Source organism: Grus americana, chromosome 3 (assembly GCF_028858705.1).
Source record: "Grus americana isolate bGruAme1 chromosome 3, bGruAme1.mat, whole genome shotgun sequence".
Lineage (NCBI taxonomy): Eukaryota > Metazoa > Chordata > Aves > Gruiformes > Gruidae > Grus > Grus americana.
In genome coordinates this window covers 114443298-114470917 of record NC_072854.1, presented here as the reverse complement: position 1 = coordinate 114470917, position 27620 = coordinate 114443298, and the positions used below count along the sequence as shown (strand labels likewise).

General features: G+C 39.6%; 2 protein-coding genes across 4 annotated transcripts in view; both read right to left on the bottom strand.

Moving 5' to 3' along the window:
* B3GNT2 (UDP-GlcNAc:betaGal beta-1,3-N-acetylglucosaminyltransferase 2) overlaps window positions 1–18120 on the bottom strand; it is a 95737-nt gene extending 77617 nt beyond the window's left edge. Inside the window, exon 1 of the mRNA XM_054818922.1 lies at window positions 17981–18120. The gene's annotated coding sequence lies outside the window, so the exon portion shown is untranslated. The remainder of the gene's footprint in view (window positions 1–17980) is intronic.
* Window positions 1–27620, bottom strand: part of LOC129203933 (COMM domain-containing protein 1-like) — a 91596-nt gene that overhangs the window by 43708 nt on the left and 20268 nt on the right. For all 3 annotated transcript variants that reach the window (XR_008576211.1, XM_054818933.1, XM_054818935.1), the window contains exon 2: window positions 17981–18262. Coding sequence is in view for 2 of the 3 variants with exons in the window: in XM_054818933.1 (XP_054674908.1) it covers window positions 17981–18262 (282 nt within the window). In the remaining variant the exon portion in view is untranslated. The remainder of the gene's footprint in view (window positions 1–17980; window positions 18263–27620) is intronic.

Sequence of the window (27620 nt, the reverse complement as noted above, 5' to 3'; positions counted from 1 at the left end):
TCCTGCTTATCCAGAAGTACAGATTGTATCAGTAAAGCACTTTAATTCAAAAAGGCTAAATCTTTTCCTCAACATCTGACTCATTGCTTTCCACCTGGTTTGTCTCTAATTAGTGCCAGCCAAGTCTAAAGTCTAAATACCAGCCTGAGAGATAAAGATGTTTTTGTACAGAGAAGAGACTATAGACAAAATGCATATTCATAATTTCAAGTCTAAGAGATTTGAACGTGTTTGTTTCCAGCACAAAAAGTCATGTTCCATCCACTCTGGTGACCCAACCTTTGCCTCTGTCAAAAATACCGAGTGTCAATAGGATGCTGGACTTTGCATTAACAATGCTTGTAGTGTGAAGTATGTTTACCACTGGGGAAAAAAAAAAAAAATCTATCGCCTTATGCAACATACAGAGCTAGTCTTCTCTAAATAAATGGACCCGTTTGTTCATGTACGTTGATCTTCAGTGCAGAATTTATTTTCAAGTAAGCCCAACTCAACAGTAAAGGTCTAAGGAGGAAGACTTTTGTGCAGGCTACAAACAGATGACAGATGAAGCAAGGAGAGGGGGAAGAGATGATGACCCTTTGGTTAGTTGATATTTAATGAGACAGCTGAAGACTTCATCCAACACATGCACAATCGATTCTCTCAGTAAATCTATTAAACCCCTTGATAGTATCCTGTTTAAAGCTGAGATTGCCACACGATCCACTAGCCCAAAGGGGAAAACAACATCAGAAAGAAGAATCAGTGTCCTCGCGCGCCTTAGAGCCACATGAGCATGCAGCATCATTTGTAGTCTGATGTACAATTTTAACTGAGCGCGGTTTGTACACCTTCACAGCAAGTACAGCTTGCCTAAAATGCAAATACGCTTACTTTTCAGCTGCCCTCTGCCCAATCCCAGCACTATTGCTAACCAAGTCTCCAGGGTAATAAGCCTGGGTTGTGTTCATGTGTATCTCAACTAGCAAAGCTGATTCTCAGTATAATCATCATCACGAACAAAATTAAACATCTCAGCTACATAAACTTACCACAGAAAGCTCATTATTTAGAATACATTAGAACATGCAGGTGTCAAGTAATTCCTATATGCTCCATACTTGTTTTCAAAGCTCTACTTTAATATTGCAGTTCACCAAATCCACAGAAGAATTACAGACAAGGAGTTTCACACACAGTTTTAAGTGAAGATTTCATACACTGTTTTAAAACAAAACAAAAAAACCAACAAACCCCAACAAAACAAACCACAATAACCCGGAGAACACAACATAATCTATTCACAGCTTCCTAGAAAAATAAACTTTGCCAGAGCAAGAAGAATATGCGGTTTCCATAACACAGCACTGGTCTCGGTACAGTAATGTGAGACAGCAAGTGGAGACACCTTGCAAACCTGAATCTTCCCCAGGAGAGCATCTGTACTTTCACATGGTCATGGGCAGCTTTGACCTGGGATGGTTCGTGGCCCTCTGCTGTGCTGCATACCTCTGATAAAGAAAGAAATCTAGGTAGTTCTGCTGAAACGAAACAAAGAACCAACTCTGAGAGGGAGGAGGAAGCTAAGGGGATAAAAAGAGGGAGGAAAGAGGCAGAGCAGCACCCTGGGGATGCAGGGGCAGAAGGGAAAAGAGGAGAAGCAGAAGAAACGAAAGCAGAACTGGCAGAGAAAGGCAAGGGAGAAACAGGAAGACTCAAATGCAGTGAGGAGTATGTTGCCACTGCTGAGAGGTGACCTGCATTCAGGACCTGCTGGAGTCTAAGCCTCCTCTGGGACTCTGGCATGGGCTCTCATGAGGCAACTCTGCTACAGCCTCCCACTCCCAACTGATCCTTCTCAAGCAGTCCCCTATTTAGCAGCTAAACCTGGAAATAGTCCCATGTCTACCAGCAAACCCATCATAACTGATGCCCGGGCAATCTTCAAGCAATGGTTTATAATTTAGAAAAGCAGCAGAGTGTCTCAATAGCAGATCCTGCATGTTGGCCTGCCACAGGTTGAATGACCTCCTACAAATTTTCCGAAGAAAATGACCTTTCTCCCCTGTCAAAAATGACAGACACTTCCTTGGACAAACACGACCCAGCGTTAATTGTTCTGTAACATGCTTCCTGCCTAGCTTTCCAGACTTGCAAAATACTCACTTTAGCCAAGAAAAAAAAAAAAAGGCAGCACCTGCCCAGGGTGTACTTCAGTCACAGCTGGGCAGACTCTGGTTTCCAAAAGCACAGGTGCATTACATTTATCCTACTACACCAGTATAAATTAGATTTTTCTGCATGATTGCCTACTCCCTTAGTTAAGCCTGAGATTCACTTTATTAACTAGAGTGCTTACAATATAATCGTATGATTACATTTCACTATGTAGAAAATGCTATTGCTTCGCACTTTCAAATTTGGAAGAAGGAAGATGTTAAGAAAAGGATCAGGTATGATAGTACATACACTCACATAGAGCACAAGTCTCTGGATAAAACACTTCAGATAAAAGGCAGCATTTGACTTGGGTTCTAACAATGGGGAAAGAAAAGAGAAGCACTAAAAGCCATTTCCCAGATTTTGGATGGGGAGGTATTAATATTCTGCTCCAATATACCACCATCTCAGATTTCCTTTGGCTGGAAGAACCCCACTAATATTTTCTCCAGTGACTTATGAATATCAGGAGTGTTCCGCCTTTATTTGCATGCAGCCATTAAGTAAACTTATTTGCCCACAGGTCAATGTTCTTGCATGCATACAGGATGTCCAAGCCAGGATTTTCTGCATGCATCACCTTAAGAAACTCTTTCTAACCCCATTCTTAAAAACTATATTAAAGAACATAAGCATTATAACACAAAATTATCAAAATATAGAAAAACATCAGAATTAGTTGCCAGGCAACCTTAAATAACCTTCTGTCCTTTTGCATATGTGCTGTAACACAGGCTGCCATGACAAGATCCAACACTATTTTTTTTCCAGCTAAACTCTGTTGCAGGCAGTGCCCTGGCATGGAATCAGGGCTGTGCAGCAAAGCAGGCTGTGGTCTGTGGGCTACCCAGGCTCACTTGTGTTGCAGAAGTTGGAAGGTGCGGAGTGAAGCAGATGGGGAACTGCAGGAAGAGAAAGAAGGATCTTCTGGTTAAAGCAGCTGAATGATACCCTGGAGAACTGGGCTGTGCCTTTACAGGAAAGCCCATGAAACGGCGGGCAAGTCACACCAACATTTTTCCAGGTGTTCACTCACTGCGTTCCCTGTTTTCTCTGGGCTCAGTATGAGGCACCTGGAGCCTGGTCTGCAGAAGGACTGATGTCCATCACAGTTGTGGGTTCACAATCAGAAATGTACACTGGCTATATCACCAAGGCTCAGCACCCTGGGAACTTGGGTTGAGGGTTTTTCAAGCTGGTCACCAAAATTAGTGGAAATCCTTGTGTTTATGTTCTCTGCCCTCAGATTGTATCCTTGAAATGGGAATTATAATACCATCATAACTGACTGTAACTATTCATTTATGGGATTTTTATGGCAGTAAGATGGTTTGCGTAGGAGCCTCCAAAATAATAAATACTATTAAAATAAACAACAAAGAAATTAATAATTTCATATTCAGTGCACACTAAAAACAAATGTTAAGTAAATGAGAGAATGAATGAAGACGACAAACTACTTAGCAGCATCCTTTCAACAAGCCCTTTATTATTCTGGGCAGTGAATGAAACAGAGAACATGTGGGAGAGAAAATAAACACACAACCAAAGCAAAGCAAAGGGCATAAAAGAAAGGCGGGTGCAGAGGAGCTGCGCTCAGACAGGGAATGGTGCCAAACGGGGAAGGCATTGAGATGGCAAAGGGAGAGCCCTGGTGACAAGTCCCTGCCCGAAGGAGAGAGCCATGTCCTCCAAGTGGAGAGAGGGTTGTTGACCACTGCTGTCACTTCTTAGGATGGGAGATCACGAGCCAGGCTGACCCAGAGCACAGCAAGCACTGGAAGTCATGTGCAAGTTCCTGGCTGACAGCAAATTTCTCACACCCCATTCGCATGTAAAAGTACTTTCAATACTCAGCTCTCTGGCCCAGCACTCTGCTTGCTGCCCTAAGGTACGAGGTGAAATCTCTCCTGGGAGCCAGGAGAGCTTGTGGAAGAACTCTGCATGTTGTCATGCAAATAGGGGGTTACAAGGAACACGCAAGAAGGGGCAAGAAGGAACGAGGTTGTGTCACAGGCTCGGAGCACAGCATCAGACCTCTGACAAGCCCTTCCAAAAACCATCTTCCAAAAAGCAAACAGCTGAGAAAAGCAACATCCAAAGATCTTCAAAACAAAGTACTGCCTGTGCAGAGCAAAAGTTAATGGTTTAGAATAAAATACAAAAATTCACTAAATGCAGTTTTCTGCTGGCTTCTGCATGAGGATCATGACAAGCCAACATCCCCCAGACAACCCCAAGGCCACTAGGACGTAACAGCACCATCCAATTCCACAAGTTCCTGAGCTAAGCTCTCCTCCAGCAGCTCTGGGGAACAGTCTCCTGCAGAGATGAGTGAGTCTTTTTGATCTCCAAGCTCTGTGCTTGGAAAAACAAGGCACTCTCTTTTTTCCTACCCCTCCAAGAGAGAAGCTTCAGGTCCTTGAAATCAATCCATTCGTCCACTGTCTTTCAAATCCTTGCCCTCAGCTGGGGGTATTGTCTTTCTTCTGTTTATTCTGCCCTAGCATCCCCTAGGCTTGACTCTTTGTCTGCAAAGGCAAAGTGACCCAAAGTGGCTTGGTCACACATCATACCCAGCCCATGATATTTCAATGCTCTTGGATCACTGCTTATCAGCACCATAACTGTCATGCATTGCATTAGGCATGTTTAAACTTGTGAATACTTCCGCTCTGCAAACTTAATACTTGTTTAATATGACTTTTTAAAAAGAAACACACTTAAAGAGGGTTTCTTTATCCTTTCATTTATATCTTGCATTAATTTTACCCCAAGAGTTTCAATTTAATGCAAATGCAGGTCTCTGTCACCCAGCAGCCGGCACCTCTTTGGCTGACAGGGTTTAATGACATTCACTCGACTACTCTTCCCTGGTATAAGTGGAAGAGCTGCCTTTCTCTTCTGTTTTTGCTTCCTAGAAAACAAAGGCTAAGACGGTTTGCCTTATCTGCCCTGAGCTGAACTAAGTAACAAAGTTTTATCCATATGGTTCATCTGAGAAGAGTGGTTAAACCATCATTAACCCCTATGTGGTTCAGACAAAGGGTGGGATCTATCTCGCCAAACTTCAGGCCCCTATAGCTGAGCTAGTAACACTTTCTTTCCTTCAGGAGTCTGTGGAAATAGATGCTTTGAGAGAATGGTCCAATGCAGACATGTGAATTGAACCAGATTTACTGCTCCCTCAAACAGCTTGGGTTTCTCCGCACGCTCCTCAGTGAGCTCCGGGTGACTGGCTGGATGCAGACATGGCTCACTGCTCAAACTCCAACAGTGGTGACCTAAACACCACAGGACAGTAATGGCAATGAAAAAAAAGCACGTTTTACTACACACAGAAGTTGACTGGATTCAGTTAATATCTTTTCTCTTCTAGTGGAAAGGGTCAGTAAGAAGAGAAATAATAGAGGAAGACACTGTTGCCAATGCCTGCACCTTCAGTGAGAAAGAGCACATCAATCAACAGCTCTCTTTCACATCCTCACATCAGTAGGTTTCACAAAAGCCAATTCTGTCAAGTGTCATATTTGTTCTCCTCTGTTGTATAATCAAGATATCTGTAGGCAGGAACAGGTTCCAGTCTAATTAAGTTTGATCAGACTTGAGCTTTTTCCCAGACAGTTGTACTTTATAGCCATCTCTGAGCATCATGGTGATATTTACTGGGAAACACAAGTGCTCCATTTCCATAAAAGCAGGCAGTTTAAAATTAGCTGCAGATAACTCAAAATGACTGCTTAGAGCAGAAATGTAATTTTCTGAAAGAGGTTATTGGTTCTGAACATGATGCACTGCACTCATGATCTGTCATGCCTCATTACTTCAGACCAAATAAGTAGGGCCAGTGTAACTGGATACACTAGAGACTCTCCTCAATGCTGAGTTCTTTTAAGATGCTGCCTTCCAGGCTGAAGTCTTTTTAAAATAATAATAATAATAATAATAATAATAATAATAATAATAATAATAATAATAATAAAATCCATTATCAAACTCATTTTCTCAAGTCCTGTGGCATATTTACAGGTTCAATAGAATGAATTTTTTTTAATAGATTTTAAAGCACAGCTCTACTTTTGAAAGTGATTCAACAGAAATGGAATCAATTGACTTGAAAGTTTATTGCCTGTAAGCATTCAAATACCACTTCAGAGGTTTAAAGAAATAGGTATTACAGCAGCTTTGCATGTTCAACTAAGGTTCAGAAGCTGTCAGAGAATTTATTCTAATTCCAGTAGTAATTTGCGAGTATCTCATTTGGTTAGGCCACTGCAAACTAAATATAGGGCGAGCATGTCTCTGATTTGCATTGGTGGAGCATAGCTGTATTTGAACAAAGGAAACATTGTTCTTTCCATCTTGTATCTGCCTATCTAACTCCACCTAATATAGTTTGGGAACTCAAATTATAATGCCATAATCTTCACTAGGTCTCCATTAGTACAATTTATTACCATTAAATCATTAGGAGTGTGACAATGTATACAAGGGAGACTAAAATTCAGCACAGAGGTCCTTAGGTTGTGCAGGGTCAGGGTTAAAAACACTACAAACTTCATTTTGTCACTATAAACCAAGAGGCTTTATATGCTCTTTATGACTTAAGAGAAAAAAATCCTGAAGAAGCGGCATCATTTGTGTGATTACTTTTAAAAGTAGGACTATATTTCAAGCATTTATTAACCAAATTAAGCAGATGCAATTTAAATTATGCTTTCCTTGTCTTATTAACATATTAATGAATATACATCAGCAAGTTGAACTAAAAATATATCAAAGATTTGCATGTCTGATTATCTTTGTGGAGTTTTGCAACTGACAATTTGAAAGGAGGACAGAAAAAAAAATTCCTTGTGTCAAGGTCTATGCAAAATTACAGTTTAGAGAGGTTCCTTAATCAAAGTGTTGGTTTGTATCTTTTATAAGCTACAATGAGAATCTCTTTCTAAATGAAGAGGACTTGCTCTTGGAATTATGTTCAAAGTAGTCACTTCCTCAACTTTTAAAGCAGTAAATAGGACAATGATGTCTTAATCAAAAGTACTGCCAGGGACCTCCTCCCAACCATCTCCTTTCAGAGAAAAGCAGGGAAGCTTATTCTTCAACACACTGCCTCAGCAAGTATTTTCAAAACAAGCAAAAAGAAAAAAAAAAGAAAAAAAAAGGGAGAGAGGCATGCAAGGAAACAGGGAAAGCCATTTTTGACAATGAAATTGTTGTCAGCAATCAATTTCTTGTAACAATTGAATGAAAAACAACCCCAACAAACCAGTTTATTTGTTAAAACTGACTAAGTTAAGACTTGCTTGCTGTTCGGCTCTAGCATCACTCCAGGCAACTCAGCCAACTCTGTGGTTCAGCTTGCCATATTTCCCACCTAACAGTGGAGAAAGTAATTGGACAACTAATGAGACAAGTATTTCAATCATGTTTCTTATTAATGACTGTCATGAATGTGTGCAGCTGAGAAATTTTCTAGAAACAAAGAATACTAACGCTGCTAAAATACCAAGATTCCTCTGTTCTTGCAATCTTAGCAGGTTCCCACCTCCAGATACCAATTTAGATCATTTCCAAATCCTTCCACACTTCTGCAGATTAAGTCTACAATCCCGAACTCATCCAACAGCGGTCTCTGATTTTCTATTCCTCCTCCGTTCTTTGAGGAAACACTGGCACTTTGGAAAGGTTATCCTTAGCGCTCAAGGAAAGCTGCTTTATTTCTCACATTAAAGAGACCACTAGCTAGGATTTAAAAATGGGTGATCCTTTGAACACCTATGTTTAAAAGGGCATGTCAAAGTTCTCAATTTCTTTTGCTCAGTTTTGCCCTCACTCTGTCCCTTCAACAAATTGATCCAGACTAAAAATAATTTGGGAAAAAATAAAAAGGGTGAGGAGGGAACAAAGAAAAAAAAATTAATTTGGACTCAGACAATTTTGACTTTCAACTCTGTAAATGCGTAACTACGAGGACAGCGCAATGGTGAGAACAAGTAGCAAAGGTCCGGAACTCTTTTTTAAGTCCATGTCAAGAAAAAGACCTGTAACCTGAAACTACTGTCTAAGACCCAAACGTGATTTTTCCATGGCAGTTCTATTTACTGCCTTCCTTTTGGTCCATGTTTTTAACAAGATGAAACAAAGGCCAGTGTACTAAGGTGCACCTGTAAGACAAATCCATTTAATATACAGGTAAACGAACGTGCAAATGCAGATGAAATGTTTGAGCTTCTTCAGTGCAAACTCCCACCAGTCATCTGCTGAAAACCTGACCTATAGAATGTGGAAGTTGCAAAGAGAATCTTAATTCACTCCCTTAGGAAGGAGCATGAGCATCTCCCAGAATTTTTTTTGCTGGCATTTAGAAGTCCCTAGGTACCATTGCTAGTAGTATAAACTGATAGCAGATACATCATCTGCAGCAGGAATGAGAGTTCACTTTTATGCAGAAACAGTGCTAGTATTCCAAACATTTCACATGTTGATTAACTACATTTCTGTACAGGGAACTCATAATACCTCAGCATTAATGGTCAGTTACTGACTGCCAAGTACAGTTTTGTACATCAACAAATTCCAGCAGCTACTAGCAAAATCCCTCTGTTAGAGATTTTTGTAAAGGGAATGATAAGAAGAAAAGGAAGGAAAAAGGTGATGTTTATCTTTTTTCCATTTTTAACTAGGATGAGACAGATGAGTAGAAGCACTAGAAGGATGGAAAGCCACAGCTTGCTAGAAATCAGAAGAGAAATATCTCCTTGATAAAAAGATTATACTGAAAACTGCCTACGAATTACATTTTCCTGTTGCCCATGCCTTCTGCTGCCTCATGTATTAATAGAACTGCTTACCACGTGGGAATTCAATTTGTGAAGAAAGGGGAAAAAACAAAGCTGCTGGCAGATAATATATAAGCTGCTCAAAAGAAATTACACCGGTTTACTCTTCCCTCAAAAAACTAAGACACGCAGAGGAACATGGTAAATGTAATGGTACAGTTTGCAGTGATTTTGCTTTGCTACTGTGGACTGTGTTGGTTTTTCTGTTGGATCAATTTTTCCACAGCCAAAGCCAGAGTCCAGGTTTTATAAAGAGTGTGTGTGTATATATATATATATATATGTATTTATTTAAGACAGACTAAAGAGAATCCAGATGATTAAGCAGCAAAGAAGGGTGTAAGTTACAAGCGTTTCTCCCCAATTACATGCCAGCTTTTTGTATCTTCTGATACCTTCTCCTGCAGGAGCTCTTCCTAATTAAAATAAATTAAGAACCTGTTCTTATTTACACCCCTGAACACTAATACTCAGGGATCTCAAGAGAGACCATGATAAACCTGGAAGGATCTCCAAAGCGCTTTTCAGTGGCAATGTGGCATATTGTCAAGAGTGGGAAGGCTGGCCAACTGGCAAAACAACAATTTTAAATGTACTTGGCCAGGCTAGGCCTGTAAAAACAAGATGCTTTGTCAGCCAATGCAGTGGGCGCTTATGTTCATAACAACTCCTTTCCCCCCCCCCCGAGTTTTCTAAGAACAAATTACTTGTTAATGTTGACATTGAAAGTCCTCTGAAGATGGCCAGCAACACCGGAGCAAAGATGCAAAGAGGCCAGTTGTTTTGATTTGCTGTATACAGACTCTCCAGGAAAGAAATTCCACTTTTGAAAATTTTTTTTTGAGAATCAAGCAAAACTTTTTATTTTGTTAAAAAGACGCTAGTGGAGATTACAATTTTTGGTCCTTCGACCATGTTTCCCTTTCCTTGAAGGCCTCTTGGGGTAAATATATTTCATAAAATGTATTTATTATGGAATTTATCCCGAGATAAATGATTTCACAAAACAGAACACATTCACTTTCACACCCAAACTACATGCTCCTGGTTTTACAAAAGGTGGGCAGCATCAAAAGAAATCACTAACTCCTATATATTTACCCCTAAGAGGCCTCACACCAGCAAATGCTTTCTCTGGGCTCTCAACAGTTTGCAACACGACAGCCAATAAACCCCATCTTTGCATTGCAAAGTTGCTTTTTAATAAGCCAGGAATCAATCACATTGGCCAAGCATGGTCCCCTCTCTGCCTCCTGCCCCAGGCTTGGTACAAGTACAGTGAGAAATAGCAGCACTATTTAATCTACCTTTTCCATTCCAGTTTTATCTCACCTTCTGCAAATCTCCAAAGACCTTCCACTTCATACCTAAAAGCTCCATCTTTCCAAGCCTTACACTACGTTTTGCCTTACTTAAAGCCTGGTTTTGCTACAGCAAAGTTGAATCTTTAGCTGGTTGGCAGATGTGGGAAATGCAGAGCTGCTCCTCTACTCTCTGGCAGTGATCCAGGCCAGATGGCATGCTCTGAAGTAGGCAGAAGCTCTGACTGGGCTCATTTAAGAGCAGGGTCTTGCAGCCAAATGGTACCAGTCTGCGTGTGGCATTCTTGTACAAATGCAATGTTTTAATGTGCATATTCGCAATCAATCTCTACACAGCTCCAAGTCCATCATAGTGGAGTCATCTGTGATCATTTACACGATAGCAGTAATGCAAGCCTCACACAAACTGCTCTGCCAACCTGCCTCAAACCGAGCAATTCCTTTGGTGATGGGGGCGTGGGTATGCAATTTAAGGTCTTTGAATAACTCAATTAATGCAAAGTGATGAGGAAGCACAAGAAACTCATAACCATCCTCTAAGCTCATTAGTGACACAGGAACTTTCTTATTAGAGAACAGAGCCAGAGCTGTGGAAGTGTTGAAGCTCATCAGCCATCTTTGCATCCAGCCTCTGCAATGTGTTTCTTCAAACACTGTCAGCTTTTTTCTTGCCTCCTCAACACAACATTCAGTGTCACAGTTCCCAAACAACCACTCTCCCTCTGCTGAAACCAAACTCCCGATTTCCTGACCCAGAAGTTCATACATTCAGACTGTATTAAAGCAGAAGGTACAAAAGCAACCAAAATACGCTCTTAGCTCAATCTTCCACATGAGGTTTGGTGAACAGAGAAGGAACTGAAACACATACAGCAATTGGATTAAACAGGGAGCATGAAACCATCTGTTTCACCTGAAAGCCTGCAGGCTAAATGCTTGGGTCTGTTGTGGTGGAGACCCTGATCATCTGACCACAGTGTCTTTATCCAGTTTGAGTCTTGAAGATCTCAAAGTGTGCAACACTGCAAACTCTCAGGGTAACCTACCCCAGCGCTGTGGGAATAGCTAAGAAAAAGTTGCAAAGTTATAGAAATGCTTTCAGTAGGGGAGCTAGGATGAGGATTGAGGGCTGTTCGCTAAGGGTAGGTTCCAAAAGCGTACAAACCGCTTTTGGAGGCAAAGGAGCTGGTAGCAAACCAGGGCAAGGACTTCCAGAAAAGCCAAGAGTAGACAGGGATAACACAGGGATGAGAAGAAGGAAGAACAGGTCCTTCTAACTCATAAATGTGCAGTCCCAATGCCAAAAAAAGGTGTAACTGAGTTATGAAATGCATTTGCTGGAGACAAATAGACAAATTTCAACAGACAGGTCTGTTGAACCCCGATGCCCTGGTCTCAGCCTCATTGTAGGCTGTATCCCAAGGCTGCAAGAGACGGCTCTCAAAGGTGTTTTATCAAAGCTATGCAACATTTCATTGCTGCATGAGAATGCCAGATTGATGTTAGATTGCAAAATATTTGTTGATCGCACAAGATACGTAACAGATGACAAGTTCCCTGTCATAATGTCTAAGATCTCAATATATTTTCTGAGAAGGTAAAAAATTTTAAGGGTCCAGGACTGAATCTGAATTTAGGCAGATGAAAGGCAGTAAATATGCATCGTCACAATAACATCTATCTTCATACAGCTCACCTTCAACTAATCCAGAATTCTCCCCATAATACTCTGAGCTCACCTATAGTCACAAATACTTGTCTCACTTAAATTATTCTTTTTAACTACTTCAGCAAATCCAGTTCCAGAGTAAAAGCAGTTGACAAGGAATATGTGTGTGCGCATGCATATGCATGTGTTAGTATACGTATATACACAGCACAAATAAACAATGATGAGACTGTTAGCACCACTAATTGTAGAATATCCTTGCTTCGTTTAGGATGAACAGATGAGGTACACATCAAAATATAGTCAAATATATACAGTGAGAAAGTCACAGTTCAAGTCAGACAGTTATTTAACTAATATCTCAATTTAATGCTCTTATCTCCGTAACATATTACACTTAAAAATCTCGATGGCCACAAAGTTCTCGTATCCCAAATTTCACTTTGCTTCAGGAGAAAGTGACAAAAATTGAACTGTCGAAGCAAAGGAATACAGAGTGTGCCGTGCAGAGGATTAAGGAAATAACTGAGTTAAGTCAGTCAACTGTGTTCCAGTTTTCTCTGTGCTGAGTGACCCATTGCCCTCTCTGGTTTTTATTTGCTTTTGCTCTGTACTGCCTTATGTAACTGTTCCCTCCAGCTCATAAATTTCCAAGGTGAACAAAAGCTCAAGTGATTACATTCGGCTTGGCCACAAAGGTGATTTTTTTCCACTCACTGCTACTTACTGGGTTTTGTATTTTTAATCACACAAAGGTATTAAGCCTGTTGTGATTAAGTTGATCGACTTGTCTTCTAAATGCCTGTGCTTTCCCATTTTTGACTGGAACAATATTTTCAATAATGTTAAAACGGATTAAGGCTGGAAAGGGAAAACAGTTTGGTGGTTGTTTTTCCTTCCCCTTTAGAGGCCAGGCTGCCCTTATTTTGGTTTGAGTACCTAGAACTGCTTTTCAACTCCCTAAGCATCTCTTTGCCTGTACCAATACTCTGCAAAAAGCAGTCTGTCTTTTCAGAATACATCCTACATAAAAAGGACTGGAAGTCCATTATCTGAAGTTATTATCAGCGATAGCCCTGAAGCAGCCTGACCTGGAGTCAAGTAAGAGGCAAAAGCAAACGTAACCATAATCCTTCCTCCCTATAGCATGAGTTTACTCATGACATTTTCTTGACCTGGACCTTTCTTCGGTGGTGAAAGCTATTGCTGGAGATAACCACAGGTTAGGGAAACCAAGAGACCTGTGCTTACAAAAACATGCAAAACACCAACAGATCCTCAGTGGCATTCAATCTGTAATCCCAGCAAGGTAATGAGATTTATAGAAGCTAAATCCTAAGATGTTTTATTACACTGTGAAAGCATGTTGAATTTTAATATTTGTCAACACATGTGAATTCAGCTTATTTGTTTATAGCACAGTTGATATAAATTTCAACCTAAATTTGTGTAAAATATACAAAATTAACAAGTCAGAAACAATTTTGATCTCCTAAAAGTTTGCTTTGAGACCTACTTCATTTTTTCCCAGAACATCGAAAGAATTAAAATCTTGATAGTCATAAAAACTAGAAATTGATGAAATTTCGAAATCTCAGTAGCATTTTACTTCCCACATACAGCACATGACAATTGTCTATGTTCATTATTAATTCTTTCCGCATCTGAATTACCATCTTTATTATTATTATTTTCTCTAAATTATCAGGGTCTGGACCATTAGCAGAGAGCATATGTCATATACCTAAGCTCAATCCTTAGCTGACAGTTCTTACTTTTTCAGTATCAGGTAAATTCTTGCACTGGCAAAGGATCACTTCATCTAGTAATTCCTTTCATCAGAAAGTATTTATCTCACTGATGAGAGCTTAAAGCAACAATCAAAATATAGTCAGTACTAGAAAATATTAGATTGTCAATTTATCAAAAGTCTGTTACTAAGGCTTGTCTGTTTTTCAAAGAAAATTTTTTCATTTATATGAAGATAAACATCTCTGGTGATTTCAGACTTCGGAAAAATTACATGGAATGAGAGGCTGCTCTTAAATTTGAGAGAACTGATCCTAATTTCATAACATATATTGTGGCTTTAGTATTTGCTATATAGTACTATCTACCCAGTGTATACCATTAACTAAGTTTTATGATACCTCTGTCAGGTAGATGTTTTTTTAAAAGGAAAGAGAAGACATATACAATATTTTGTGAGAAAACCCTCTAATCGATAATCCTGATGTGTTTTCCTCAGGTTTTCCTGGGAAGAATGCCACAGTGGAATCCCAGACTTCATGTTAAATTAGGGTAGAAAATATTCTTTGATCATAAAACATGCTTAACATCCCACAAAACTGCAATAAAAGTGCTATTACATGGATTACCAGTATCTACAACACTGAAAAGAAATGCATGTGAAAATATTTTGTAAATAAGTTCAAGCATAAAAGCCAAGAGCAAATACTCAGGGTAATGCACAATATTTGATCAGTCTCGGATATTAAACCGCAAAATATGTAATGCTGCAAGAAGGTAAAACTTATTGGCAAATCAGCCCAGAATATCAGCGGGAAGAATACAACCCAGAGGGAGAGGCATATCTCGTAGGGAGAAATAATATGACAAAGTCCATAAAACATGTTTATATATCTTAATGCCAAGCTGCAGTGCAAAAACCAATGCATTTATTTTCTATCACTGACAAGGTCAGATAGAAATCTGTGACTGAAATCTGCAGGTAACCTAACATTGCACAGCAGTGACTGCTCACCACATGGAGCAGCACTGATGCCGTGGGGCAGGAAGGGCACGAGAATGGTGACTCTCCAGCTCACTCCACTGTCCCTCCTGGCAGATTCGCATCCGGTTGAAATTTCACGCCAAAAGAGCTTTACAGCGATGCTCAGAGAGGGAGAACAAGATTAAAAATGACATAAAGAAGGGGGCAGGGAGCTATAGATGTTTTCGGAGAAAGCCAGCAAGGTATAGAGATACAGGAGGATAAAATGATTGTGCAAAAGAAAAGATGGGCTGTTCAAAAGGAAAGAATAGACTGGCAGTGATGAGCACTGAATATCATGAACAGATGAAGGCAAACGCAGACTAAAGTGTGGCTGCTTTAGGATTTTATTTTTAGTCATATTGTTAAAGAAAAAAGGCTTTCAAAGCAGAGTACTTCATCCTGGTTAAAGGCAGATGAACATGCTAGCCATGTATAAAGACTGCATCACCAGCATAAGGAAACTTTAAATGTCACTGTAAAAATATTTACTGAAGAAGAAGAGTTCAAACTGCAAGTTACAGATCCTGAATCAAACTTCCCAAAGTTTGGAGCACCAGTATTTCTGAATGTTTCTCCTTAGAAGTGTTTTTAAGAGCTCTTAAAGGAAAAGGTTCATTTTCTTCTATTATCAGTAATGCCAAGGATAGTAAGAATTAATGCATGCAATTCTCAAACCCAGAAACATGTCTCTTCCATCAGAAAACATTCATAAAATTGGATCTAATTGATGCAAACTCAGTCTACTGACACTGATGAACCAGACACTTCAAATTCCCTATTTCTAGCCATATTAGGTCTTACACATACAGTCTTTCCATCATGAAAGAATGGACTGATTAAAATTCAAAGATGGCAAGCAGCAAGCAAGGTCCCTTATTGAAGCAGAAGGAGCAGACACTCTACCAAACTGCCTGGCCTTCTGCTGGGCAGAGATCTAAATCCAGTCCAGAGACATCAAGAAGAATCAGAGCAACTTTAAACTCTGGAAAGGTACATTTTCTACAGAGCATTTCTTTGCTTCTGTTGAAGCATATGAAATACTAATGTCAATTCATTACACATCAATGCATTTGTATACTCCCCTGTTATCAAGTGTCCAAATGAAAACAGTCTGTTCTGAATAATTTACTCCTGAATCATCAGCCAGCTTTCTTCTGCAAATCCAGGAGATGTTCACTATTCGCCAAATCACATCTATGACTGACAACCTTTTAGAAAAGATGTTCTCTGTTAATTTTCAGAAAGGTACCAGTGTACGCGTATTTGATGTGCTACAAAACTTGATATTTAGAACAGATATAAATGTGCTAATGACAAAGTAAAAATAAAGGCTATATATAAAGGCTATAAACCATGATGCTTTTAAGTTTGTGAGCTGAATGCAGCATGCAGGAACAATTCATTCAACCTCCAATAGTAAAGTCACTGTGACGATCTTTCCAGGAGGTCCCCAAACACATGAGGAAAGAGGCTGAGAGCTGGATAAACTGTTCTGGCAACCCACTTGCTGCTGTTTCAGTCCCAGGGTTCCCCCAGCTCCTGTGTCTCAGCCCCTCACATGCTGCAGACTGCCTCAGCCAAAAGCTTTGCATCAGAAAACTTATTTAATCCAAAGCTAAAGATTATGTGAAACCACAGCTCCTTAAAAAAAAAAAAAAAAAAAAAAAAAAAAAGGCTAATTTTGACTCAAGTGGTGACAATTCTAATTACTCCACGATTATTTCTTTAAGTACCAGTCTGTCTAACACCCTTATTTGCCTGAGCGTCAGGCTTGCCGACAGCTCACTACTGCACTGTCCTCAGCAAAGGAGACAAAAATTATGCCTGGTGGCAGTTAAAAAAATACATTCACACAACCACTCCCCTTAGTACATTTGAAATATGAAGCTGCATTGCTAAAATAATTCATTCTGGTCATGTTGTGGAGCTCTTCAGTAAGAAAAATTACAGTATCTCAGAAATGTGTATTCACATCCCCTTTCTCTTGCTGCACAAGGTGACAGAAATATAAATGTACTTGCTGATTGATGTGATCACAATAATCCATTACCGGGGAAAAAACAATTTCAAAACAAGAGCCACTAACTACATAATTCCCTTATGAAATACAACAGCGGTTCTAAGTTAAGGATTTATTCTTTTTTATGGACACAGGTATTTTTCCCATTTGCTCACTAATGTAATTCTAATGTGCTCGCTAACTTTTTTTTTTAAACTTTTTCCATTTGTTACTAATGGAATATAATTATTTCAAATCTCAAGATCCTGAGCAGAAACCTCCACTTTTTTAAGGCTAGGAAAAAACCTAAAACCACACCCCATTATTGTATTGGTCACTGCACAGATACGAGTGGAAGGTCAGCACTTAGGAAGGGTAAGCTTTCAAAGACAGAAGAAAAGTGGACTCACAGAGTAACTTCAACAATATAAATATATACTGTTTCAGTAGAATCCAAATTTACTTGCACTTTCATTCTGGCCTTGGTATAGCCACCCAGGTACTCTATTTTGCTATAAGCTACTAAAATATTATGAAACCCTAGGAAGCTTGCTACATGTTAACTATTAATATCAAAACCCCCAAATTAGCTCATGGCGTGATTTGCAGTAGCTGCTGCTAAGACATGAGGTTTTAAGATTCACTAACACATTGGAGAGGAAAAAGATACCAAATTGAAACACATTTCCTGCCAGAAAAAGACAGAAAAATTGAAGACGGGAAGCCGTGCCTTTATTTGTACATTCATATGAATTACCAAGATTAAAAAGCCATGCCATGTTCAGCTCTGATAGAGCTACATATCTCTTTCAGGCAGATAAGACCAGATTGCATAATGTGACTGGTAATAAAAATGTACTTGTAACATGAAAATAGGTGTTATGTAAAATTAAGAGGACTCTTTCCTCTCATATGTCCTAAAATGCAAGGAATGCGTGATCATCATAATTTGTGATATGAAGATATGAAACAAGCAAAAATTGCATTCACCACCCAGAACGTATCTTTGTATCCAAAGACAGAGACCACAAGTTCAAGTACATTAAAGGCCTGGTAGTGAAAACTACACTGACTTGGTTTGGATGCAATGATTTCAGCAATAGATAACATGTCTCAAGACATACGTAGCTAAATCAGGTTTACATTTTTTTCCAAAAGAAAGCCTACCTGCCCATTTTTTCCCAGTTCCATTTCAACTATTGCAACAGGAGTGTTTATCTGATCGACGTGTCTTGACTGTGACTTCAGATCCACTCGCCAGTTCATGTTTTTCAAGATATTATCCCAACAGCTTTGATTGATCAGGCTCTCATGGATCTTTATTCGGTGGTTCTTCCAAAATTTTGCAATGACTGCAGCTTGATCTGACGTGATGCCACCTTGTTTTTTGGTTTGGGCAGTGAGAAAAGCCTCCAGTTGATTCAAATCCATGTCCGCTGAAGCAATTGACTGTAGGGCAAATAAGAGGAGTAAAAGGGAAAAACTTGTTCAAAAGTACTCTTTAACAGTCTACCAAAAGGTTGCATCTTTATGGTTTTACAAATACCAGATTGTAAAGGGATAGTGCAAACAAAGCTGGGTTATGGAAATAACCTGACAACTTTCATTATATCTCAATTTGCAAGTGCCTACCACTTATCCCACATTCCTGTCCCCAGACAGCTGGAGGGTAATGGATTGCTGACCAGTGTAACAGAGGAAACTAGGAGAGCCTTTGGGAATGCAGGACTGATACAGGATAACTAGGGAGGCTTCTCACTGCCTGACCCTTTCTCCCAGTATGCCCTAGGCAAACCCAGCTGGTCATTGCTGAGAACACTGGGTCAGGAGTCTTGCATGATACTGCTGTTCTGATGGCCTGTTAAACAGGAAAACTGGGGTAAACATGGCATGCCCCCAGCCAAGGCTGAAACAAGTGAGGAGACATCCTAACTCATTGCAACACCCATGGCTTCATCTGCCACCTCCACATCGCAGACAAGGAAGCAAAACTGGTAAATGCTGCACCAGTAAAGCAGGGTCTGCAGCACTGGCCACAGCAGCGTGCTGGTGGCAGCAGCAAGAGCATGAGTCTTCCAAGGAAGAGTCTCTGTGTGTGAAGAAATCCTTAAAAATGCAACTGCAGCTTCTTCTGAAGCATCAGTGGACTCTGTCACACTAAACGCTGTGTTTGTGTTTTGCAAAGGGGTGTAAGGGATCATTTACTCCTCCTCCCTGCACAGCAACAGATTCTTCCCAAACCCTTTTTTTAATAAATGGATATCTATTATATATCATCTATTATAGTTTTTCCACCTATTTTTCCAAAGGATGATAATCCCACAGTCCCAAGTTTGCATTGCTCAACTGGCAATGGTTGCTAAATATGGCAGTAAAGGGAGGGGAGGACAGGAGATGGAGAGAGGAAACTGTGGCTAAGTTTCCCCATCGCAGATTCAAGCAGATGCTTTTGCTTCATTCTCACCCAAAATGGATGCAGCTTATCCTAAATGAACATGCCACCTCCAAGATACAAAGCACAGCCAGCAATCCTTGGAATTTGCCTCAATTTAATTTTTCTTGACATGCTATTCCTGCTGCTGTACTCCATACGTTCAGGGAAATTACAATCTCGCTCTTGTTAGCCAAGGGGGTGACACCATGTGGCTTTTGGCTGGATGCACGCTGCGTGCTTCACATTGCTTGTCTGCAAAATTGGGTATCGCTTATCTAAAAACTGATGGGTTAGCACTCCATGATCTTGCTGAGGACGCGAAACGTGGTGCTTCTCCCCACTTCATCAGCGATGAACTAAAATAGCCAGCAGGGTGAGCTACCAGTAGGCTTTGCCATGTTTCCCTAGACCAGACAGATGTCAAAGTACGCAATCTTAGTCACATTGGGAGTGGCCTGAAATAAATCAGCTGTTAAAAAAAACCAACACAAGGACTAGCCCAAACCAAAGAGCTCATGCATCATGCAACCAACAGAGAACAGCGGCAGGTTTGCCACTTTGAAGGGAGTAAAGCCAACACTGCGACATGTTCAGCCTTCAGCAGATGATACACCACCACATCCTCCTTATTCTGAGTCTTTTCAAGAGAAAAGCAAACCAGAAACAAATCCCCCTAAAAAAAACCCCAACACACAACTTGTGATCTACAACAGTTACACTGCCTTTTATCATCCAGCATATAAGATCTTTCTCCTGAAGCTTTTATAGTTGTTTTTTGGTTGTAGGGCTTTTTTGTTTTGTTTTTAAGAGGGACGTGCTGCCTTCCCTCGCTTTCGCAGTGGATTAGCTGCCATCTGTTATGTGATTGAGAAAATAAATGGCAATCCATGCTAGAAGTAACCGCGTGGCTGTATCAGGGTTCCAGCTTAATAAGAGCATCTGCCAATTTATTATAAAATCTGAAATGCCTAGTGCACTGCTCTGTCTTTTCTACAGGGCATTCACCATAACTGTATATATTGTTTGCTTTTATCATGAAGATATTTAAAAGGTAATTATCCTGTAATATCTGATTATGCCAGAAGCAGGGAAAAAAAACACTTTTCATTTTCAAAAGAAAAGCTACTTAGACTTACATTCCTTTCCTATATCCACGTCTGACATGAACAGAACTGTCTATGAGCAGCACCGTGGAATATTTTCTGTTTTAATATTTTTCATATCACATCATCTGTGTGGGGATCTATTTGAATATTGTGTGACACCAACCACAGCTTACGTACACCTTTTGTGTTGGTTTCTGTGAAGGGGGAGGTGGGGGGAGGAAGAGAGGTGAAAAAGCAACTCCAGACCCTAGCACCTTACATAAGTCCTGTCAAGACCAAGATCAAGTTGAAATGCAGACTTTCTTCTCAGTTCAGCTGTGTAGAAAATTGCCTTCTGTTTTATTCCTGTGCAGGAACCAAGAACATAAACTGCATCCTCTGCACTGAATGAAGGAAAGGTGTTACGGAGAAACATCTAATCTGCATTAAACGTGAACCTAATGCAGATTCACTGACTCAAATAACCAGGTAACCCTTTTCTCAGCTTGGTTTTATAACCTTCAAATATTTCACATTTGTAATTCTTAGGGGTTTCTTTTAACCTCACGCCCTTCACGACAACTCTTTTTGCAAGATGCAGCAAGATTTCTGGCAGTGCTTTGCTAAGCTGATAAAAAACACGCACACAAAGTTCCTTACTGTGTTTGACACGTGATATACATCTGACTTTGAAGTGTATCCCAAAGAGGAAGCTTACGATCAAGCTTGCAGTTTTAAGCATAAGGAAGACAAAACAGCATTACTAGGTCTTATACAGGATAGCTAAACTTGCCTGTTTGGCAAAGATCATCAACAGATTGACAATTAGTTAAGATCCAGCGTGAGGTACATTTAAAACCTCTGTATGTTCATGTACTACAAGCACCCTGATACCGTTTGCTACCAAAATACTATCGCGTAAATCAGAGGAAGGAAGCCATGTATCATAATTAACAATCATTTATCTCTCTCCTCACAGACACGTGTGCACATGTACACAGAATACGGATTGCTTTATACTGTACAGACACACAGCTAAGAAACCATGTTGTATTTTGGTGGAATTCTTATCAGATAATGCATACTTTAAATAACATACCAATATAGTCCATCGTTCAGTCTAGAATCTCTCTCAGCTTGGAAATAGGGATACTACTTAAGAACGCCTTTTTAAATTAAAAAAACAAAAAGAATATCAATTTTAATTGGAAGCAGGTACAAGCAATCAATGAGTTATACCTCAGTACAGTTGCATGAAGATACTAATGAAGAGATATTTTCTTTGAAATTCCTCAACAAAACCCACCAGCTATACAGGTTTTCAAGTCACAAAAGAACAGCAATTCATTTTAATATTCTTTTTCATCTTAACTAGGAAACATTTCATTATGGTCAGGAAACCTGTATAAGTTACAAAGAATGAGAGAACAATTAAGGTCTTTGCTGATCTTCCATCTCCTTTACTGTACAAATGCTTATACAACTCATTCTTTAAACAAACTTAGTTCTACTTCATTGCTTATATGAATGACCACAGTTAAATTTTGGACTTTTTTAAGCTTGAGGAAATGTTTTAATTTAACTTGGCAAAAAATTATATTTCCAATCATATTCTGTACAGAATTACAAACAATTCTTTCCATTACTTTTAACAATGCTCATTTATTGCACAGAATATCTAATTACAGTGAATACGCCTTATTGATATTTCTAAGAATTAATTTAAAGTTAAAACATGAATGGATCTTCTGTGCTTGTAACTAAAGACATAACATATATCTGATTATAGGTCTCCCTCTCATGCTTTTAAACAATACACACACATTTTAGCATCATTACTGGAAAATTCTCAGGACTTAAAGGTGTTGAAACCTATTTTATTCATCAGCTCCTACAGATGAATCACTGTCAGCATTGGTCCAACAGGGATACATCTTATTAACGCCAATTACTTAGTCCAGACAGACCTTAAAGTGCAGGATCTACTGCAGTAACTTGAGTCACTGTACTGTCGGTGGCACATGTCATTATATTATATAGACTTTGTATTCTGAGCTGCATGTACATGGAGATCCTGCCTCAGTTGTTTCCCCACTTCATCTCTTCAGTAGTCATCCATAGCCATACTTTTGCAATGTATTATCACAGCACCTTTTTATTTACAGACTGTCCCATCCCTATGCAGTTCTACAGCATGTGAAGAAGTGCTGTGTTAAAAGTAGGGCACGAGAAAAAAAAAATTATATAGGACCTAATTCCAGTTTTTATTGGTAATCACAAATGATTTAATATTTCAACATAAAAATCTTCAGCTAACAAAAAGCAGAAAAGTCTTCCAAGAATGTATAAAATCAAAGCTGCTCTATGCCAGTGGGTAATTTCATTTACATTACTATGACTATTCACTTAAGTGACTAAGTAAAAAAAAAGCCTATTTTCAAAACTAGAGTAAGAGAACACCATTAGATATTAAAAGTTTCCTCACATTATGTATTTTGAGATTTGTTAAAATGTGCTTTCCCCCTGAAGAAGCACAGCTTATGGACAGCACGTCATACTAGAAGCACACAAATCCCATCCTCAGCAGCTGGCTACACCTTTCTTTGCAGAGGCTGGGCAGGTGCTTTTAAACAACAAGAAGCAGTTTTGGCCATACTGACTTCTCCTTCACCTTCAGCACATACTCACTATATCTTCAAATATAATTCAGCCAATAAAAATATGACTTCAAATACTATTTCCTTAATGGAACAGTATTTGATAATCTGGAGAGTTTTGTATTGGCTTAATTAGATCCATTAGAAATGTGCCTTGGTATACAACAAGAAAACAGACTTAAATTCATTATGTCTTCTGAGAAATAAAGCCTGACAAGCATGCAATACTAGTGAGAATCAACGATTGGTAAAACCCACTGGGAAAAAGAACACATTTGATTTCCAGAAATAAAACATTACTTGTCAACCACTATGGAAGAGCTCCAAGCACTGGCCATGCCAGCATGTGTAAGCATTTTCTCCAGCTGACCCTCAAAATTGCAGCCTGCTGCCAGCCTGAAGCACAAAGAAATCACAAGCTCAGAGAAACAAATAATTCAGTACCATGTACTGTACTAATGAACTCTCCTCTTCAGGTTTTTGGTAGGCGGGAGTGAGAGGCTATTCCTGTATCACAACCCTTGTAGTTCACATGCTCTTCAAAATATAACCTTGAAAACCATTTCTCAGACCCTTGGAGCACATGCATAGAGAGGGACCAGCTGCAGACAGGAGGAACATGCCAAGGGACCCCGTTTGGCCAAAAGACTTCGATCACACAAAGCAGTTCCTGTTAACATCAGGATACTATGCATTTCTTTCACTCACCACTCTTAGAAGAAAACCGTTACTGGATTTGGCGTAAACAGGGGCTGTCTGCTGCATGCAGCTTTGGGGTGTGTAGCTTCTTTCTCCTTACCTAAAAAGGAAGGCAACTCTGGGAGAGCATGGGGGGAACAGAAGCAGCTCTCATCATCTTTGGGGGTAACGGCACATGCAGGTCCTAGTGACACTAAGCTATTTGTCAAAGTTAGCTCAGCATGCTCTTCTGCAAATAGTAGACAGGAGGAATTTGAGAACACCTCTTCAACCCTGTGGTTTCTGGGTCCTCCTTTCTAAGTACGTACTAACCAGACTCTCTCTCCCAAGGATTGCTGAGATATCCAGTCCTGTAATAAGTGAGCTGTTCCCATAGATGTTCCCTGGATATTAGTCCAGTAGACTTTCCCACGTTTCTGGAGAGAGTGAAGGTTTTCAACTAGTTGGTAGGTTATGCCTCACAAACACTGTTTATTAGAGTCCAAGAGCTCTCTTGAGAATTGGAATTAAGATAAAATTAGATGCAACAGTCTGCTTGCCTGCACTTGAAAACGGTGATCCATCTTTTGGAAAAAACCCCCAAAGGTAAAGGCTTCTACACTCCCCACAAATTTGTAAGTCAGAAATCACAAGTGACCTTAACAATACATTTAGTATTTCTGCATCTAAGTAGAAAGATTTTAACTAATCTTTAAGTCTTCATCTAATTCATGGGAGATCACACAAATTTATTTTATTCAAGTTCCATACTATGTCCCAACATTATTTTAGTTTCTTATTGAGCTGTAACATGCAGTTAAAAGTGAAATGAAACTGTTTCCTAATAGAAAAGACCTAACTGTGAATCATTAATTGGATGATATTTTATATATTAAAACTTGTACTTTAATTTTTTTTCTAGTGTGTAATAGATCTTCTGCAACACCTATTTCTTATTCCAACCTGTAGATTTATTGCCAAGGAGACGCTAACCAGATCAACAGACATTCAGTAGACTTATAAATATTTTTAAGTTTGAGTTATTCTGACTTTCATCAAGCTTTCTTCTTGGACAGGACAACTCACAACACACAGCAACAACAACAACAAATTACTTAACTGCTACTGCAGATGGGAAAACATCTGTGTGCATGATGAAGTTTTAGGCAAAATTACATCCTTCCTGCATTTCTAATCTTATTAAGCTTCATTCCACCCAGACTTGTCAAATGTGCATATGGAAGATAAAACTCTTCTCAATGGGTCGCTTCCATGCTTCTTGACCGACTCCTTCATTTTTCACTCCCAAAGTTTCCCAGGTTCCCACCAAGCAGAAACCCCACAAACCCCTATCTTATTTTTTTGCATACAAGTTCACCAAACCCAATGTTCTCTGCTAAAATTACTTTTTCATTTGAACATGGAGTTCAATAACGAGGGAGTAGATATACAGCTATTTTTGGCTTAGCTTACAATTGACCGCAAAAGAGATCTCAGCATTAGTTTTTAAAAGCATTTGAAGTGACAACATTTTTTTTCCCTCCAGTCTGTCTCTACTGTTAGTCAGTGTGTCTGCAAGAAATGACCAGTTTGAACTCATAATTCCATAAAACACCACTTCCTAAATTTATTGCAGGAGGTGTCATTTTTCTGTGGTATGAAGACTCATTTGATGACAAAGGAGGATAAAAGGTTGATTAAAATAGGCAGCCATCAGAAAAACCGCAACCTAAGCCATGCTCCTACGGTCAGATCATACTTCCTGCAAACCTGCTGTGCCAAGCTCACAAAAAGTGGCTCCCCCACCCCAGCCTCATCCTAAGAAACATCTTTAGCTGAAGGAAAACTGAGAATCATCAGGATTACTCTGTCTGGACCTACTTAGGCTTGATACCACTTACAGAACAAGAATAAATAAATAAAAAACCCAGAACAAGCCCACCCACTAATAACGTTAGACATAGCTACACATTCAAATGATGCCTGCATACTCAGATTACAAACAGATACTAAAAGCATGGATTTTAAGCAATAAACATAAAAAAGAAGCACCATCCCATTCCTGAATAATAGTTTCCAAACTACTTGATTTAAAATAGAAAGAGGAAGAGATGTACAAGAAAAAAGGCAATGGAAAGCACTTCTCAGAAAGCACAGATAGGCACTGGACTGGCTAGAGGGAGATAAAACAGGGAACTCAAAAAAATAAGGAAATGTTCTATTAATAGCAGATATACTTGTAACTACAAGGGTCAAACGGGACTAAAAATTTAAGTTGTCCATCCTGGCCTGTACTCAACTGAATTACAGCAAAACTATCCCAAGCTTTGCTATTAGTTTTCTCTCATAGTTTGAGAAAATTCTTGAGATGAATTCTTTGCCACAGTTTAGAAAGCATTTTGCCACTTGGGGTGGGGGCAAAGAAATGTCACATTTCCAGTAGTTCTTAAACACACAGCCCTGTTACAGACAAGTTTGACAGGTTCAACCTTTTTCAAAACAAACATGCATACACATGTGCTCCCTGAACTATGCTTCCGTAGAAGCAAGTTGTTTTCTTGAAGGTTTAAATCTTCACAGGTTACGTTGTTCAGTCTAAAATGGTTTCTTCTTCAGTCCTCCTGAAGGAGCTGGAGTCAGCAATAGGAACTCTTGACAGATGGAAGCCATTTAATGCAATATTGCTAAAGATGGAGACGAAAACAAAAGGCAGAGAGAAATCCAGATAGGGTAGAATAAATACCAGATGGTAAATACAAAAAGAGATTCAAGGGAGGGAGTAAAAGCAGGAAAAGAGAGACAGATAAACACACTGATAGTCCCAGAACTGGTGACATGACCTGTCATTCCCTTAAGAGACCATGTGGTCGGTGCTTTTTCTGCTCCTCCATTCTCTTACAATAAAAAAAATGAGAACTATGTTTATCAAGTTTCTACAATCATTCTGGGAAAATTACTTGCTGCCGCGGACTACTGCTGCATGTTTAATCTCATTTCACTTAGAGTTAAAAACAGAAGTTGGAGCAGCTCATATTTTGAGGGCACATGGAAAAAAAGAAGTTGTAACCCTACCCTGTGTGCAGTGACGGTGCAGACACTAGCAGAGCTTACTGTAACTCTCTGCAGGTAGTGATCCTGTCAGTGAAATCAGGCAAAGTGCAAACTTGTTTTATTACGAACCAAGCACAGAAAATGGAATTAGCATCATGAATTAATTTTCATTTTTACTCAGTGTATCTTGATTGTTTGCATCTGAAGAGTTAATCATTAACTCAGCTAATTTCCCCCTTTGTTTACATTTGGACATCAGCTTCCTTTATTGCAAAGAATAGATGCTCCAGCAGTGAACATGAAATACATGAGTCATACCCCTCAACTGTACGATGTCTTGCCATACACTCTGATTCAGAGCCAAATTCTGACTCCAGGCTCTGCTTTCCTTCCTTTCATCATACTATTGAATATTATCCATACTATCCTAGGCAATAGCTGGAGTTACATTTTCCTACCTGGAGGGAGAAGGGTTCCCACACTCCTAAACCAGGCTCAGACCACAGTGCATCACTGCCTTAGCCCATAACCCTGCAAGACACATTTTACAGCAGCAAAGAGATCAGCAAGTAAAGGAGACAAGTTTATAGACTACACAGTTTCAAGGGAAGCAAGTGAGAGTGCTTTATCATCTGGTCATTCATCACCTATTTTGACAACTTGTGTTACATGTTGACAGGTTTGACAGGCAAGAGGTAAGCTTTTGGTCTCAGGGTATCAACTGGCACGTTCCCTCCTGTCAGCTCAGTGAAATATAAAACACGTTCCCCAAACCAGTAGCAGCCATGGTGGTGGTTAACAGCTGAGCCTTTATGAGGAGAAAGGAACAGCAGGTCAAACTCTTCACTGTAAGAATTACAACTGCTCTGTTGAAGGTCCCCACTTTCCCCCTGGTGCTGGAA